This window comes from Nicotiana tabacum, chromosome 7, assembly GCF_000715075.1.
Source record: "Nicotiana tabacum cultivar K326 chromosome 7, ASM71507v2, whole genome shotgun sequence".
Lineage (NCBI taxonomy): Eukaryota > Viridiplantae > Streptophyta > Magnoliopsida > Solanales > Solanaceae > Nicotiana > Nicotiana tabacum.
In genome coordinates this window covers 106959598-106975167 of record NC_134086.1, presented here as the reverse complement: position 1 = coordinate 106975167, position 15570 = coordinate 106959598, and the positions used below count along the sequence as shown (strand labels likewise).

Here is a 15570-nt window from a genome sequence, read left to right as displayed (position 1 = left end):
GATTTTTATTATTTATGTTATAATTGATAATATGTGTTTTGTGTAATATAATATATATTTCGGTACGGTATTGATATTTCGGCATTTTATCTTAAAATACCAAATACCAATTTTTTTTTAAAACTTACACAAATACCATACCAAATACCAAAATACCGTATACCAAATACCAAAATTTTCGATTTTGGTACGGTAATTCGGTATTTACCAAATTGTGCACAGCTCTAAGTTAAACCATCAAATTTTGCCAAATCAAAACTTTGACTCTACATATAAAATTAAAAATACTAAACACACATCTAATCTTCAGTAATTTAAACAGTTCCCCTTAAAGTTTTAACGTTGTAATATTAACAACCCGAAGGTTTTTTTAGTTCTTACGACGTTAAAAGAATTATTTCTATACCATTATAAAAGAAACGAAAAAAGAGTGAGAAAAGCATGGGCGCCTATAAGGCTTTGGGCAGTGAGCCCTCAAATTTTGAATACACCCAAATTTATTATTATTATTATTATTATTATTATTATTATTATTATTATTATTATTATTATAGCATCTATTTATTATTATATAAATAATTAGTATAAAGAAAAGTGTTACAGTATATTTTTTTTGTTACTTGATTGAGGTTATTTTATACAATATATTTATAAAGTATAATAATTTTCTTCCCTCATTAATTAATATATTTGTTCCACTCTTCAATTTTAATTTTATCCTTGTTATATAGAAATAAAGTTATATACATCGATAACATAATGAATTTTTTTTACAATGTTCTCTAAAATCGCATGAACACAAAAGCATCGATTTTCTTTTAGTGTAATTCGACATATTATTAGCTTATTTATAATTTATTTTAGATATTCACCAATAAGTGATACTTAATAGAATAAACTACAATTATCGTTAAATTGATCAGAAGGAGTAAATATTTTGACACCGTCATAGCTCAAAACTTAAGCTATTATGTTATGTGTGTTTTATTACTTTTTCTTGTTTGTGATGATAGCCAAATCAAAATTTTCACTTTGAGTTCTAGACCTCAATATCCAATAGTCCACCACCTTATTTTTTGTACTCTTCTTGTTTTTTTTAAAAAAAAAATATGTTTTTTTTTTGTCTTAAATGATTAATTTGTTATCTAAAATAAATTTTATTGTTAGTGTAGATATTTTATAAAATAAATTTAAGTGTCTCTCAATATGGATTTACCTTAGCCCACGAGATCTGTTGAGCCGTCCCGGAGAAAAATAGTTGAGCGGTTACCAGTAAGCAACTATTTTCCAAAATTTTCAAGAAGACAGCTTTAAGATCAATTCACAATGTATCAAATAACAATATTAAGGTCCAAATTCGGTGATTTTTAACAATTCCTGACCAATGGATCTTTCTTATTACTATCAATTACTGATTCAAAGATATATATGGTATACCAACTTTTGTCGTTGATCTTATTAGTTTTTTACACAATTTCGTCGATTTTGGTCCGAATACTCCCATCTGTTCGATCAAAAAGTCTCGTTCTGGATGCTTGATTATAACTACCATCTATCTCATTAATATTAGTATTGGATTAATCTTTTTGTTGAGTTTAACCATGTGATTTTTGAAACTGATTAATCCAATTAATTTAAGTTTGCAATCACTTATAATTCGTTCAAAGGAGAAATACTTCCTATTAAGGGTCTGTTTGGTAAGAACAAAAATATTTTTCAAAAAATGTTTTCCAATTTTCTCATGTTTGGTTAGCTTAAATGTTTTGGAAAATATTTTCCTCATGAACTCATTTTTTCCTAATTGGAGGAAAATGTTTTTCCCTATCAAGAAAAGGAAAACTATTTTACAAAACTCTTCTTCAACCTTCCCGCCCTGATTCCTATCCCCACCAAACCCCCAACCCAACCACACCACACCCCTACCCTACCCCCACACCCATGCACCCTCTCCCAACCCTAAATAGAAATATTATTAAGAGTACTTTCTTTTTATGTTATAGATAGAGTACTTTCTTTTCATTTTAACAAAATAAGTTATTTTTTATGGTGTAAAAAAAATATTTTCTTTCATTTTAAAAAAATATTAATTTCTTTTCATGGCGTAGAAAAAATATTTACTTTAATTTCAACAAAATGATGTAGTAAAAAATATTTTCTTTCATTTCAATAAAAAAAGTACTTTCTTTTCATGGTTTCTTTCATTTCAACAAAATGACGTAGTAAAAGGTATTTTCTTTTGTTTCAACAAAATAAGTATTAATTTCTTTTCATGATGTAGAGAAAGTATTTCCTTTCATTTCAACAAAATAATATAGTAAAAAATATTTTATTTCATTTCAACAAGATGAGTATTTTCTTTTCATGATATAAAAAATATATTTTCTTTAATTTCAACAAAATAATGTAGTAAAAAAAATTTCTTTTATTTCAACAAACTGAGTTTCTTTTAATGATGTAGAAAAAGTACGTTCTTTCATTTAAACAAAATAAGTGCTTTTTTCTTCATGTTGCAGTAAGAGTACTTTTTTTTTCAACCAAAACAATATATTTTAAAGTAGCATAAAAATTTATTTTTAAAGAATATTTTCTATTATCTAAACAAACACTAGAAAATCCACTTTACTCGTTAATGTCTAATTTTAATGTAAATCTTTTAAGCAACACTCGCACAAGAAAAAGTTACATAGGACTCAGTATTACAATTCTTCATTTAATTTTTTTCAAACCTATCATCTATGCTTATGAAAATTATTATATGGTTCTACAATATATTCACTCAACAAATATTACATTATCTGTATTTTTAGGCCATGTCCTAATTTCGTGCAAGGACAAATAAAAAAGCATCCTACACATAGTCCTATAGTGTTGAATGTGGTCAACAAAATAACAATGTGGTTTCTAGTTTATAATAACAACACCAACAATAACAGCCCACACAACCCAGTAAAATCCTACCAGTAAGATCTGCGGAGGGTAGAGTATATACACAGATCTTACCCCTATCCTAGAGGGGTTAGAGAGGCTGTTTCCGGGAGACCCTAAGCTCAGATACAATAGATCTGTGACAATAAAACCCAAAAAATAATCAGCAATGTGAGAAACAACAAATAAATGAAAAATCATTAACACAAATATTATGCGGTGTGAAACACAACATAAATCGCTAGCAGTTGCTACTAGACACAACACTATCATACCCGTCGGTACAAAGAGGGAAACCGGGATAAAGAGGAAAACCGCTCGACTACCCTTTAACCTATAACCCTAATGCTCGACCTCCACATCTTCCTATCAAGAGCCATGTCCTCGGAAATCTGGAGTCGCGCCATGTCCAGTCTGATCACCCGCCCCAATACTTCTTGGGCCGCACTCTACCTCTTCTCGTACCTGTCAAAGCCAACCGCTCACACCTCCTAACCGGGGCATCTAGTCTTCTCTGTTGCATGTGTCCGAACCATATAAATTATTTTTATTTCTAGTTTATAATAAAAATAATGGAATTAAAAAAATAAAAATATAGCCACTTTCAAAACTAATAACTGGCAAAATTTTATATTAATGTGTAATTTACCCCACCCTCATCTTCCAAAGGAAAAAAAAAAAAAGAAAAAGATACGAGAGATGATAAGATCCTTTTGCCTGGCTTTTAGTGAGCGGCCAAACATACCACAATTGTTATTTGGAGCACATTTCATTTGGATTTCAATTTCATTTATCACCCCCGCCCAACGTCACGAGTATTATAGTCTCTACTGGCTTTAAATACAGAAAACCACGTATATTCCCATTCTTCATTTTCAACAACTCCTTAAACCCTTCCTCTTCTCTACTTCTCCTTCCTTAGCTCCACCGTAATCTTTAACTGGTACGTCTCAATTTTTCTTTCTGTTTATTGATCTCTCTGTTCTTCTTTAAGTTCTCTATTACTGTTGGATGAAAAAAAAAAAAAGTTCTTTATCACATGGTCCTTTTTCCAATTCTTGCTTAAAATGACTGTGTATCCGTTTTTGAGATTTTCTTTCGTTTTCTGTGTTTTGAGTTATCTACAACTTGTGAGTATTTTTCTTGTAGATGTTAATACCATGCTTACAAGTATAAAGTTAGAAAGATACTATCAATTATCAATTATGCAACTAAGATCAGGATCTGTAAATCAATTGGTGGTAACAATTAAATAGTCAATGTGTGTCTGTAGGATCTCATGTTGTTAATTTGGGTTATTTTTACGGTGCTAAACGATCTTGAATGAAAGTTACTATCTTTTGAATTTGTTGCTCCCTAGGCAGTGTAGTTCTGACTTGATCATGAGATTCCAGAGATCAGCTAAATTGAGTCTCATTTTTGTTTAGATTGAGGCGTAGTTGTTGATTGATTGATTAATATAATTCCATGAGTATCTATCTATGTGTTCTTCTATTTGTTTATCTTCTTCTTTTTCTACATAGTACATGCATGATCTGTGTTCTCCTTGCAACTTATATAGAAAATTTAATTATTCTACCCATACTTTGTTACATCTAGATCGATTACTAGAATGGTACTTTTCTTACAGTTCTTCACTAATACCACCTTGTGCCAGGTTTTAAGAGATGGCTGATTCAGAAGATATTCAACCCCTTGTCTGTGATAACGGAACAGGAATGGTTAAGGTTAGTTCTTAAGCTGTTACGCTTTCCCCTTCAGATGATACTTTATTTTATTGATATAAGTCTTTTGGTTTATAACGGAGGCATGTAACTCTTTTGGGCAATTAGCTGTAAATTTAGCATAATATTATCTTATATTAGTAGGAAAAAAGAAACAAGTCTTTTGGTTCCCCTTGGTTTGACCCGCCAAAGATATGCACCCTTGTATTTCAAGTTTTATAGTCTGGTTGTGATTATCGGGAATAAAATCGTAATACTTCACTTAATTAATGTCTCTTTTGACCTATTTACCTGCAGGCTGGATTTGCTGGTGATGATGCTCCGAGGGCTGTTTTTCCTAGTATTGTTGGTCGACCTCGACACACTGGTGTTATGGTTGGTATGGGTCAAAAGGATGCATATGTTGGTGACGAAGCTCAGTCCAAAAGGGGTATTCTCACCTTGAAGTATCCCATTGAGCATGGAATAGTAAGCAACTGGGACGATATGGAGAAGATCTGGCATCATACCTTTTACAATGAGTTGCGTGTTGCTCCTGAAGAGCATCCTGTGCTACTTACTGAAGCACCCTTGAATCCAAAGGCCAATAGAGAGAAGATGACACAGATCATGTTTGAGACTTTCAATGTACCTGCCATGTATGTTGCTATTCAAGCTGTGTTGTCCCTATACGCCAGTGGCCGTACAACAGGTGCGACCTGGGTCTTACCCTGATTTTACAACCAAGTTTTGATTAGTAGATTGATTATTTGACTGTCAGCATATCCATTACGATATTGTTTTAGTTAAAGTTTCAAATGACTCGGACATGGAGAGAAGTCTGGTTGATCTCGACCTCATTCAAGCTTTTATATTTTATGTATGGTTATCTGATTTGGCATAGCCTGTGATTGTTGCCATATAATGGTATGCTTTGAATCTTCAAATTTTCCTTTCTAATTATGCTTTTGCCCATCTCAACAGGTATTGTGTTGGATTCCGGCGACGGTGTCTCACATACAGTACCAATTTATGAAGGTTACGCCCTTCCTCATGCAATTCTTCGGTTGGATCTTGCTGGTCGTGATCTTACTGATTGTTTGATGAAAATCTTGACGGAAAGAGGTTATTCATTCACCACTAGTGCTGAACGGGAAATTGTCCGCGATGTTAAAGAGAAACTGGCATATGTTGCACTTGACTATGAGCAAGAGTTGGAGACTGCAAAGAGTAGCTCTTCTGTTGAAAAAAGCTATGAGTTACCAGATGGGCAGGTCATTACCATTGGCTCAGAGAGGTTCAGATGTCCGGAAGTTTTATTCCAGCCATCACTTGTTGGAATGGAAGCTGCTGGAATTCACGAAACAACTTACAATTCCATCATGAAGTGTGATGTAGATATCAGAAAGGATCTTTATGGAAACATCGTCCTTAGTGGTGGAACAACAATGTTTCCTGGCATTGCAGATCGTATGAGCAAGGAAATTACTGCTCTTGCTCCCAGCAGCATGAAGATCAAGGTGGTGGCGCCTCCTGAACGCAAGTACAGTGTCTGGATTGGAGGATCTATCTTAGCTTCTCTCAGCACCTTCCAACAGGTAATGCATAATAATGAATTCTCCTCAAACTCTGATATGGTTTAGCTGTATTCCGAAATTTTGTTTGTTGGGATCCTTGCTGATTTTGTTTCTTGAACTACAGATGTGGATAACAAAAGGTGAATATGATGAATCTGGTCCTTCCATTGTTCACCGAAAATGCTTCTGAGTTGATAAAGGGAGGAGCTCATCTGCTCATTATCTGCTTCAACAGTTTGGTTGGAGTTCTGGTCAGGCTTTGTTAAAGTTGAATATTTTGAGTTCATAAAGACGAAGATTAAGTAATGTATAATAGGATGTAAGCTTTTAAACTGTACCCTGGTTTTCTTAATGTCATTTGAGTCTTAGTGTTACTATTGTTTTTGGTGTTAAGAGGTTATCTTTTTTCTCTCCTCTTTTTATCTTCATGTTATTCTGGATTTGGTTTCCTGTGTATATTCTTATACTGAGTAATGTCAATTCATGGCTGGCTTTGAAATCTTTGGTATTTGGTGGTCTCTGTTTCTACTCAAACTTTATAGACATGTGCTCTTAAAACAGACAATTCAGACATAGCAACTCATGCATTACTATTAATTCATGATAAAAACTTTTTTAAAAATTTAACATGACATAACAAAGAGGAAATTGAACATTATTGTTCATGGTAAATCAGTTCCTACATTACAATCTCTATATTTCGCCAATGCTCTAGTTCCTTTCAAATGTACAAGTCCTCTGGGATTTGAAAATTGGTCCTCTTAAGGTAATAAATACTAGGAAGTATTGACTGTTAATGCAAATTAAATTGACGTAATATAGTACTCCATTAGCTAAAGTTTGAACGTGCTTCTATATTTATGACAATGATTTGTGTTTCCCAATATACTTAGAAGAAAACCACTGCTGCCACTTTTACAATCCTCTGTTCCCAGTTGGCAACTTTTCCCTATTTAAAACCCAAAAAAGAAGAAAAAGAAAGAAAGAAAGAGGGGGCATAGATTTAAATTTGGGCTCCGCCTGCCAAGTTTTTGTAGATTTGTTTTTGCCTCAAACAAGATAGTCCGCAGTCAACTCACATGGGCTTCTCGTCCTTGTAAATAGACCCTGAGATGTTTTTGGGTGTTTTCCACTTCCACCCCAAGATTTTTCACTGATGCGCTAAATCATAAGGTAATGTTTTTGTGGTCAAATTCCAGCGTTCATGGTGGAGGATGAAAAATCTAGTGGTTCCAGTGAAATCTAGTGGAGAGATGAACAGAGGCGGATCCAGGATTTGAACTTTATGGGTTCCTATTATAATGTCAAATTAATATACAATAATAACTGGGTTCACAGTTATATATTTATAGATATTTAATGGATTTTTTAATAAAAATACAGGGTCTTCACAAAAGTTACTGGTTCCCGGGAACCCAGTAACTATACTCTACGTCCGCCACTGCCACACGGATTTGTTCGAATTTGAGCTGCTTTTGAAAATGTCTTTTTTTTTGAAAATGTATTTTGAAGAATCCTTAGTCGTTCTTAGAGTTTTGCTGCCACTGTGTGGCATGGGACATGGCACAGCACGGCACAGCAGCAGATAAGATGGCAGAGAAGACGGTGAAACCTCAAAAGTTTCTGTAGCCAGGACCAGTAACCCTCATGACCTTGAAAGTTGCTGGACTGGAATGTCAAAAGCAATGCAGCAGATATAGTCATCCACTAGATAAAGATTCTAATATGCCATGGTTGTCCTAAAAGAGGAAGGAACATGGGGAAGCACTTGAATTTATGGCCCTAGTATCCAGATGAATTCCTTACCTTAAACTAGAGAAAACATGCCCATTATCCTGTGGAGAAGCAGCAACGTGAATCTGAAGGTCAGCCAGATTGAGTATTAGGATCTCTGAAGGTTGAGACAGGAAATTGAGTGCATGAATCTTGGAGAATAAATTCTGACAGAAATAAGATAACAAGATATGGATGCACATTCAAGTGAACTGAGAGTGAGCTCGACTTTTGCCATTCGGATGCCATATGCATGCTTCCTACTTCATCCTCTAACTTTGCTTCGGATATGGACTCCTAGTAGATTATTTTCCACTAGAAGTGAACTAACTCGGCTATGCTGGTCTCATGAGATGCACATCAGATTTGCTGTATTAAGAAATGGTGTACCAAATAGCTGCTGGCATAAACACTTTTTTGGATAGAGCTTCAACAGCATGTGCTTTTCATCGGTATGAATAAAATTTAAGTGCTTAATGCTTTCATGCATGATATAGGATTCATAAAACAAATAATCCATGCTCTTGTTTGTTTATCTGATTGATTTCCAGTTACTTATCAAGTTATTGGTTTGTTAACACATAATGGAGAAGCTGTAAAAGTTACAAGCAAAACTTGGTATGCTGGAAAAAAAAAACAGAAAAACTTTTAAATGTAATCCTGAGTTTTGGCTTGCTATATTTGAATTACTGTCCACCGTCTTCACTACTGTGACCTAAACTCGCTGCCTGTACCTCTTTCTCTCTGTCCTCCCCTCTGATCGATTTCTTTTTTCTGAAATGCTGATTAATTTCTCTGTTAAGTTCCTCTTTTAGTGCACCAGAAGATTGCCTGTTCATTCACTACTGCATACACACTATTCAATGAATAATTAGAGGCACTCCAAGAAATGAAACAGAGAAGATATAAATGGGAAGCAGAACAAGAAAAGAAGTAAAATAATTAAAAGGATCATGAAGTTCTTGAGGGAAGCTTACTCTATTACACTTGAAGCACATCAATCCCTATGTTACATCCTGTTGATAAAATTATAATTTTTAATGTAATGACTAAAGCTCCTAGTTGAGATGTCATCACTTGGATGATGATAGTGAACTACATCAACAGGAAAAAAATTGAAGCGACACCTTGCCTCCAACCATGAGATTGGGGATTCAAGTCGCCACACACACACATATTTGATGATAGAATACCTTTTCTTTCCCTTTACACCTTATATCTCTGACAAAGTTATTCATCATTTATATCTGTATCTATTAGTTTTTCTTTATCATGTTCAGATAAATTTGGGGAATAAAAGTTGAGAAAGGTAAAATTAAGAAATGAAAGAAATGCTTGTAAAGGGTATATACACAACGAAATTTAAATATATGGGAGAAGCAAAAGGAAAGAGGAATAGCTAATAAAGGCAACAGCTAGGCTACAGTCAATGAAAGCCAGTAGGCATTACTCGTCGTCTCTACAAAATTTATCAAAGGATGATTGTTCAACGCAAAGCATATATGATATATTATTTCTATCCAAGCCTTTTTGTCCGCTAGGCCAAAGAGATCTGTAATAAGTTTGATATTTTACATTCTGTATTTAGCATTCTGCCTTTGTGTTAAAGTAAAGTTGAGAGCAGTTTTATCAACTTGGCTGTGAGTTGATTTAAATGTACTTTGCCTGGAACCATTCTCTAGACAATGTTGTAGAGTGTCAAAGTTATTTATTTTATTTTTTTATTGAAAAAACTAGGGAGAAAATCGGTGGTTGAGGGGGCGGAGGAAATTAAGGCTTATATTTTGTCCTTAATCAGCTCTAAAATATTTCCCAGAATGTGTCTGGCATTTATTTTTTCAAAATAAGTATGCTGATTATGCTTCTTGTTTGAACTTGTAATACATAACTCTGACTCATTTATGGATTTAGTGAGCGAAAGTGTGAAAGCATTCTCACTTTAAACCACCTGTTACTTCCATCATCCAGTTGTCAGCAGCAACGGCCCTTGTTTTACAAACCTTGTTTCTATATTAAATTCTCCTCTTCCCTGGGCGATCAAAACAATGTGTTTCAGGAAGCGCTCTTAGAGTACTCGCTTAATGCATGTGGCTCTTCCTTAGAAGTAAGCAAGAACTTATATTCTAAAGGTTTGAAAGATTTACTCTCTATTTGAGACTGGTTTTATTTATTTTATAGTAAATTCATCTTTTTTGCTTTATATCTGCATTGGCATGATGTGTTTGAATCAATTCTTTCCCTTTCTTGTTAGTTCTTCATAACTATGAGCGTCTTTTTTGTAGTTGATTGTTTCCATTTAAATAGCCGTGTTTTTTGTAAGTTAAACATTGTAGGAAAGTCTTATGTACTGTGTGTTATACGTCTACTAGCCTTAGTACTCCTCTTTTCTAGTTGCAGATCTAGTAAAATCCAGAATCCACTTTTTTGCATCTTTTTGTATTCATGAACTTAATCCCGAGAACTTATCTGTTTATTCTCTGATGAATGAGCAAAATCGTATATGATCTGAATTATTTTTTTTGACTTACTTTATTAATGGATAGTGATGATTCATATAGCCGATTCCAACTTGCTGGGGTTCAGATGTAGTTGTTTACTTTATTAATGTTGCTGCTCTACTACTGTGAACATAAAGTCTCATCACCTTGCTTTTTATAGCTCCAGGTTAGTCAGTGGAGAGCTGGAGTTGTTCAGTTCAATGCAAGTCAATCACCCTAACCAGGGTCCTGTGGTTCTTGGGCAGCATGCTCCAGAAGTGACGTCCTTTGGTGTAAGCAACATGGAAGACATTGACCAAGAAATGCAGTTGCTTGATTCTATCAAACTCAATAGTGTCGAGATGCCTGAAGCGTATCATGAGGGTATGAATGATGTGACAGAAGTCTCTGGACATGCTGAAGAGAAGCAGCCAGTATATCATCGTATGAAATGGACAGATGATATGGTTAAGCTTTTGATTACTGCTGTTTCTTACATCGGAGAAGATGTTTTGTCCAATGGGGTTTTCATCAAGAAGGGTAAATGGAGGGCCATTTCCTGTGTTATGGCTGAAAGAGGTCATCACATCTCTCCTCAGCAATGTGAGGATAAGTTTAATGATATGAACAAGAAGTTCAAGAGACTGAATGATATACTTGGGAGAGGCACTGCATGTCATGTCATGGAGAACCCAGCACTTCTAGAAATGATGGACCTATCTGACAATTTGAAAGAGGAAATGAAGAAGCTTTTAGGTAGCAAACAGTTGTTCTACCAAGAAATGTGTTCATACAACAATCAGAATAGATTATTCCTTCCCCATGATCAGGAAGTTCAGCAATCTGTGCTGTTGGCTGTAAAGGGTAAAGACAAGTGTGACACCAAAAATGTGTTGCAGGATTTGCCTTTGAAGAGGAAGACAAGTGGAGAAGAAAGAGTTTCAAAAGATAAAAGAGTTTCTATGAACAATGAGGAGAGAGAAATACAGGACGAGCATAGTCTCCCTCGCTTACGACAGCTGGAAGAACAAAAGCTACAAATTCAGGCTCAAATTCTGGAATTGGAGAAGAAGAGGTTCAAGCACATGAGATTCTGCAGTAAAGAAGACAAGGAGCTACAAAAGATGATGCTGGATAATGAGGTTATCAAGCTTGAGAATCAGCGGTTGGTGCTTGAACTCAAACTCAGTGGAATGCGCCCTTTTGACTGAATCATGTACCAGTGCTGCAGTATATGTGGTCTGTACTTGCTCTTGAATCACCCTCTGTTAAACTTGGAACATGTATTTTCTCTGCTTGATTGTGTTTGCTTTTTTTTCGATGTAGGAAGTGCAAACTTTTAATCTCTTCTTGTTCAGCTTTAGGACTGAAGCATAACCATGTTAGCACTTAATTGGACTATTTTATTTATGATGTGTTTGGTAACTTTCACTTTGTTTCTTGCTTTTACCTATATAAAATGCTTTAATTGGCAACTCGTTCCCCCTGCGTAAAAGGCTTGTTGAATTATCACAGCTATTATCACAATGCACCTATGTTGGATCTAGCTTAATCTCAATTGTAACCATGTTGCAATATTACCTTTGGTATACTTGGCTGGTGCTAGCATCTAAAGTAGTGGTGGTTCTTCTGGTGTGGTTAATTTTTTAAATCTTACAACATGGTGGTTATTCATTCTCATATGCTGAGTGATCCTTGCTTGGAACTTTGCATTTCTGTCCTCGAAAATTATTGGGCATGCTGTAGCCAGAGTTGGCCAAAACTCTGAACTTGTCAATGTAATCGGTGCACTAAGCTCCTGCTATGCGCGGGGTCCGAAGGGCTAGACCACAAGGGTCTATTGTATGCAATCTTACCCTACATTTCTGCAAGAGGCCGGAACCCGTGACCTCCTGGTCACATGGCAGTAACTTTACCAGTTACGCCAAACTCCCCTTCAAACTTATCAATCTAACCACTTTTCTTAAATTTGCCATCTCTAGAAATTGGGAAGGCCTGGTAGTATCTAAGTCGTTATTTCATAATAGGGCATTAGCTCTCACTTCTTCTTGTTTAAAGCCCTGCCCTGCAGGTGGTTATTGAGTGAGAAGGATCCCATGAGAAATGAAAGGAGTAAATGAACGAGGTTTTGTGTTTAAGAAAATCTTCTATAAAATCGTACTGAGAATTGAACACACACCTATGGAGGGGTGTGAATATTGATGAACAAACAATATCAAAAGAATTTAAAGAAAAGATTAAGAGAACACCAATAACATGAAACACCAAAATACATAAAACTATAGATACTTCAAAAACAATATCCACCATATTTAAACCCATGCAAGTCCATATATGTTCCAATCCCATATATTTTGCTACACAATTTTTTCTTGACCCTTAAGTAACCAACAAAAAACATATGCATTTATCATTTGAAGCTCTCTTGAGACCATGTCTTGGATTAAACTCTATGTTGATTTCTTTTCAGCCTCTTCTGCAGCAGCTGGTTGTTGAGCATCAGTTTCTTTGTTGGCATCTGATGCTGCAAGTTCTTCCACTTTTGCTTCTTCTGGTTTTTTGTCTGTGGTTTCATCTTTAACTGACTCCTTTTCTACTTCGGTCTGTGCCATTCATTTTCAAAGCATTCAAAACCGTAAACATTTTCTATTTTTGATTATTGAGTGAAAAATATTTCTTAAAAAAATATTAAACATGAATAATATTAGTAGTTGAAGAAAGTAATATAAAGCTACACATTAAATAATTGTTTAAAAGATGACTTCTCCATATCATTTAAAAAAAAATGAATTCTATCATACTAAATACGTAGCCATTACCCCGAGAAAATAGGGTTGTATTCGAAAATTATTATCATAAAAAAATAAAATAATGATATACCTCATTGAGCAACGTCCCAAGAGAATTGGATTTGTTCATATCCCCGGCCACCTTCTCATCCTCCTTTGGCTTAGCAACATCACCATCTTCCACCTTCTTTTCTTCATCTTCTCCGTTCACCTCCTTGTCAACCACCGTCACCTCCGGGACCGCGGTGGTGGTGGTAGTGGTGGTCTCCTCCTCCTTTGGTTGCTCCGGCAGAGGGGCTGCCTTGGCCTCAGCCTTCAAGTCCTTTGGTGCACTAGCACAAGCTCCCATATTTTTGGTTTTTAATTTATTTTTTTACACTCTTTTTTGGAGTTGAAAGGAACTCTTTATGTTCCTCTCACAAACTCAAATATAATGCGGAATCGTTGGAGAAAGAAAGGTGGAAAATATAGTGAATGCAATTGATGAATATTTTTTTGCTCCAAATACGAATAATATATATGGGAAATGAAATGTGTATTTGAGGTAATTCCGGTTTTCAATCTCAGTCAAAGAAAGTTTTAAGGAAAGTAATTGTTAATTTATGGAGTGTTATCAATCACAATCACAATCACAAAAATGGTTGTCATTTCCGTGTTTGGACCTCATTTTTGGCTACGGAGAATTGGAAAAATGCGTGTGTACATATAACAAAGAAATTAAAGAGTGGTGTAGAGTAAAAACCATCTTGGATAGAGCAATAGTACATTGTGCTCTTTTTTGACAATCTGGCGTTATCGTCACCACATTACAAAATGAAAATAGACTTGCAAGCCGCTGGCATTATTAATGAAGTGAACAAACAATATCTTTATGTCTTTAAATAATACCATCAATGTATTGGAAAAAATTGAGTTTACATATTGAAGTGATTGAAAGATGATGTGTCATGACACGAAGGCTGATCAAAAAAATGATGATTAGCAAAGAGGCACGAGTTGCAACGGATACGAGCAGAGGCACAAGTAGAGGCACGAGCAATTACTCAAAAGTCTCGACACTCATACTTATTTTGATCCGTAAATTAAGGAGAATGAATCTGATAACACAAGAGAGTACAAATACAGTATTTAATAAGCATTAAATACTAAAAACGTTAAAGAATCTATATTAAATTACAATGATTACGTAACGTAACATTTAATGTCTTTAATTGTCTATAATGGCTTGATTATGACAAAGGCAAAACGTATATCTTAGAGATAGCTATAAAAAGGAGAAAACTGGTCATTTGTAAGGACACGAAAAATCATCTGAATATACTGGTTTACTTTGTTTTCTTCTGTCTATCTTATTGTTAGCAAAATCAATTTCCCTTATTCATTTATGATTATCAGTAACCCGAGTTCTTCTAAATTAAAGCTTTGACCGAAGTTCTACTTTTTGGTTAAACAAATTGGTTCCGTTACTGGGAATCTGATAATCTATTCTTTCTTAGGCTAAACTGTTTTGTTGCATCAATCATGTCAAACATTAATGACAACACCTAAGGAAACCAAGGAAACCATCAACTCCAAGGGAATCCACAGGATGATCACACCCCGATCCCTTCTCCCCAAAGCTCCTCTCGGTGGTCTCGAGAAGGCACTCCTGATAGATCTCATGCAAATGGAAACGCTCAATTTGAAAATGATGAAGCTATCAATGAATCTTTGCAAAATCTAATCGCTCAACAGGTCAATAAAGCTCTTGAGGCCTTTGTCAACCAGTTACCTGTTGCACCACCAACACCCACTCCAAATAACAACACTTTGGAGAACCCTCATTCTGGGCTTGCTAATTCAGGCAGTGGTGGAATCCCCAGCGAGTCACGAGAAGGAGAACTAGGTAACTTAGTCAATTCTGACTTACAAAATTTAGTATTAACATTGCAGAAACAGCTCAAGGAGCAAAGTGACCGCATAGAGCAAAGACCTGGAGTACCGCCCGTAATCAAAGGGAAGATATGGATAAATATTCACAGCAACCTTGGAAGCCAAGTGCTGCTCTCCTCCCAATTCTAAAGAAATTCAAATGCCTGATATTCCAAAATACGATGGAACAAATGATCCACAAGATCACGTGACTACATTCACAACAGACGTAAAAGGCAACGACTTGACCAAACAAGAAATTGAATCAGTATTGGTCAAAAAATTCGGTGAAATACTCACTAAGGGAGCATTAACATGGTATTCTCTTTTACCCAAAAATTCCATAAATTCTTTTGCTGAGCTTGCAGATTCATTTATCAAAGCATATTCGGGAGCTCAAAAAGTCGAAAAAGAA

At 35.1% G+C, this 15570-nt stretch overlaps 3 protein-coding genes across 3 annotated transcripts; 2 read left to right on the top strand and 1 right to left on the bottom strand.

The window, feature by feature from the left end:
- Positions 1 to 3813: 3813 nt before the first annotated feature.
- LOC107800553 (actin-101-like) lies at positions 3814 to 6703 on the top strand. Its single transcript, NM_001325686.2, has 5 exons — positions 3814 to 3868; positions 4583 to 4652; positions 4947 to 5340; positions 5613 to 6226; positions 6330 to 6703. The coding sequence occupies exons 2-5, from the start codon at positions 4593 to 4595 to the stop codon at positions 6393 to 6395; spliced, it is 1134 nt and encodes a 377-aa protein (NP_001312615.2). The 5' UTR covers positions 3814 to 3868; positions 4583 to 4592; the 3' UTR covers positions 6396 to 6703.
- A 1525-nt stretch (positions 6704 to 8228) lies between these two features.
- Positions 8229 to 11886, top strand: LOC107800554 (uncharacterized). The gene is made up of 2 exons (XM_016623746.2): positions 8229 to 8430; positions 10637 to 11886. The coding sequence occupies exons 1-2, from the start codon at positions 8360 to 8362 to the stop codon at positions 11664 to 11666; spliced, it is 1101 nt and encodes a 366-aa protein (XP_016479232.1). The 5' UTR covers positions 8229 to 8359; the 3' UTR covers positions 11667 to 11886.
- An 821-nt stretch (positions 11887 to 12707) lies between these two features.
- LOC107800552 (uncharacterized) lies at positions 12708 to 13975 on the bottom strand. Its single transcript, XM_016623743.2, has 2 exons — positions 13336 to 13975; positions 12708 to 13058 (listed from the first exon to the last, which is right to left on the bottom strand). Exons 1-2 carry the CDS (start codon positions 13591 to 13593, stop codon positions 12906 to 12908), a joined length of 411 nt encoding a protein of 136 aa, XP_016479229.1. The 5' UTR covers positions 13594 to 13975; the 3' UTR covers positions 12708 to 12905.
- Between the last annotated feature and the right edge of the window lie 1595 nt (positions 13976 to 15570).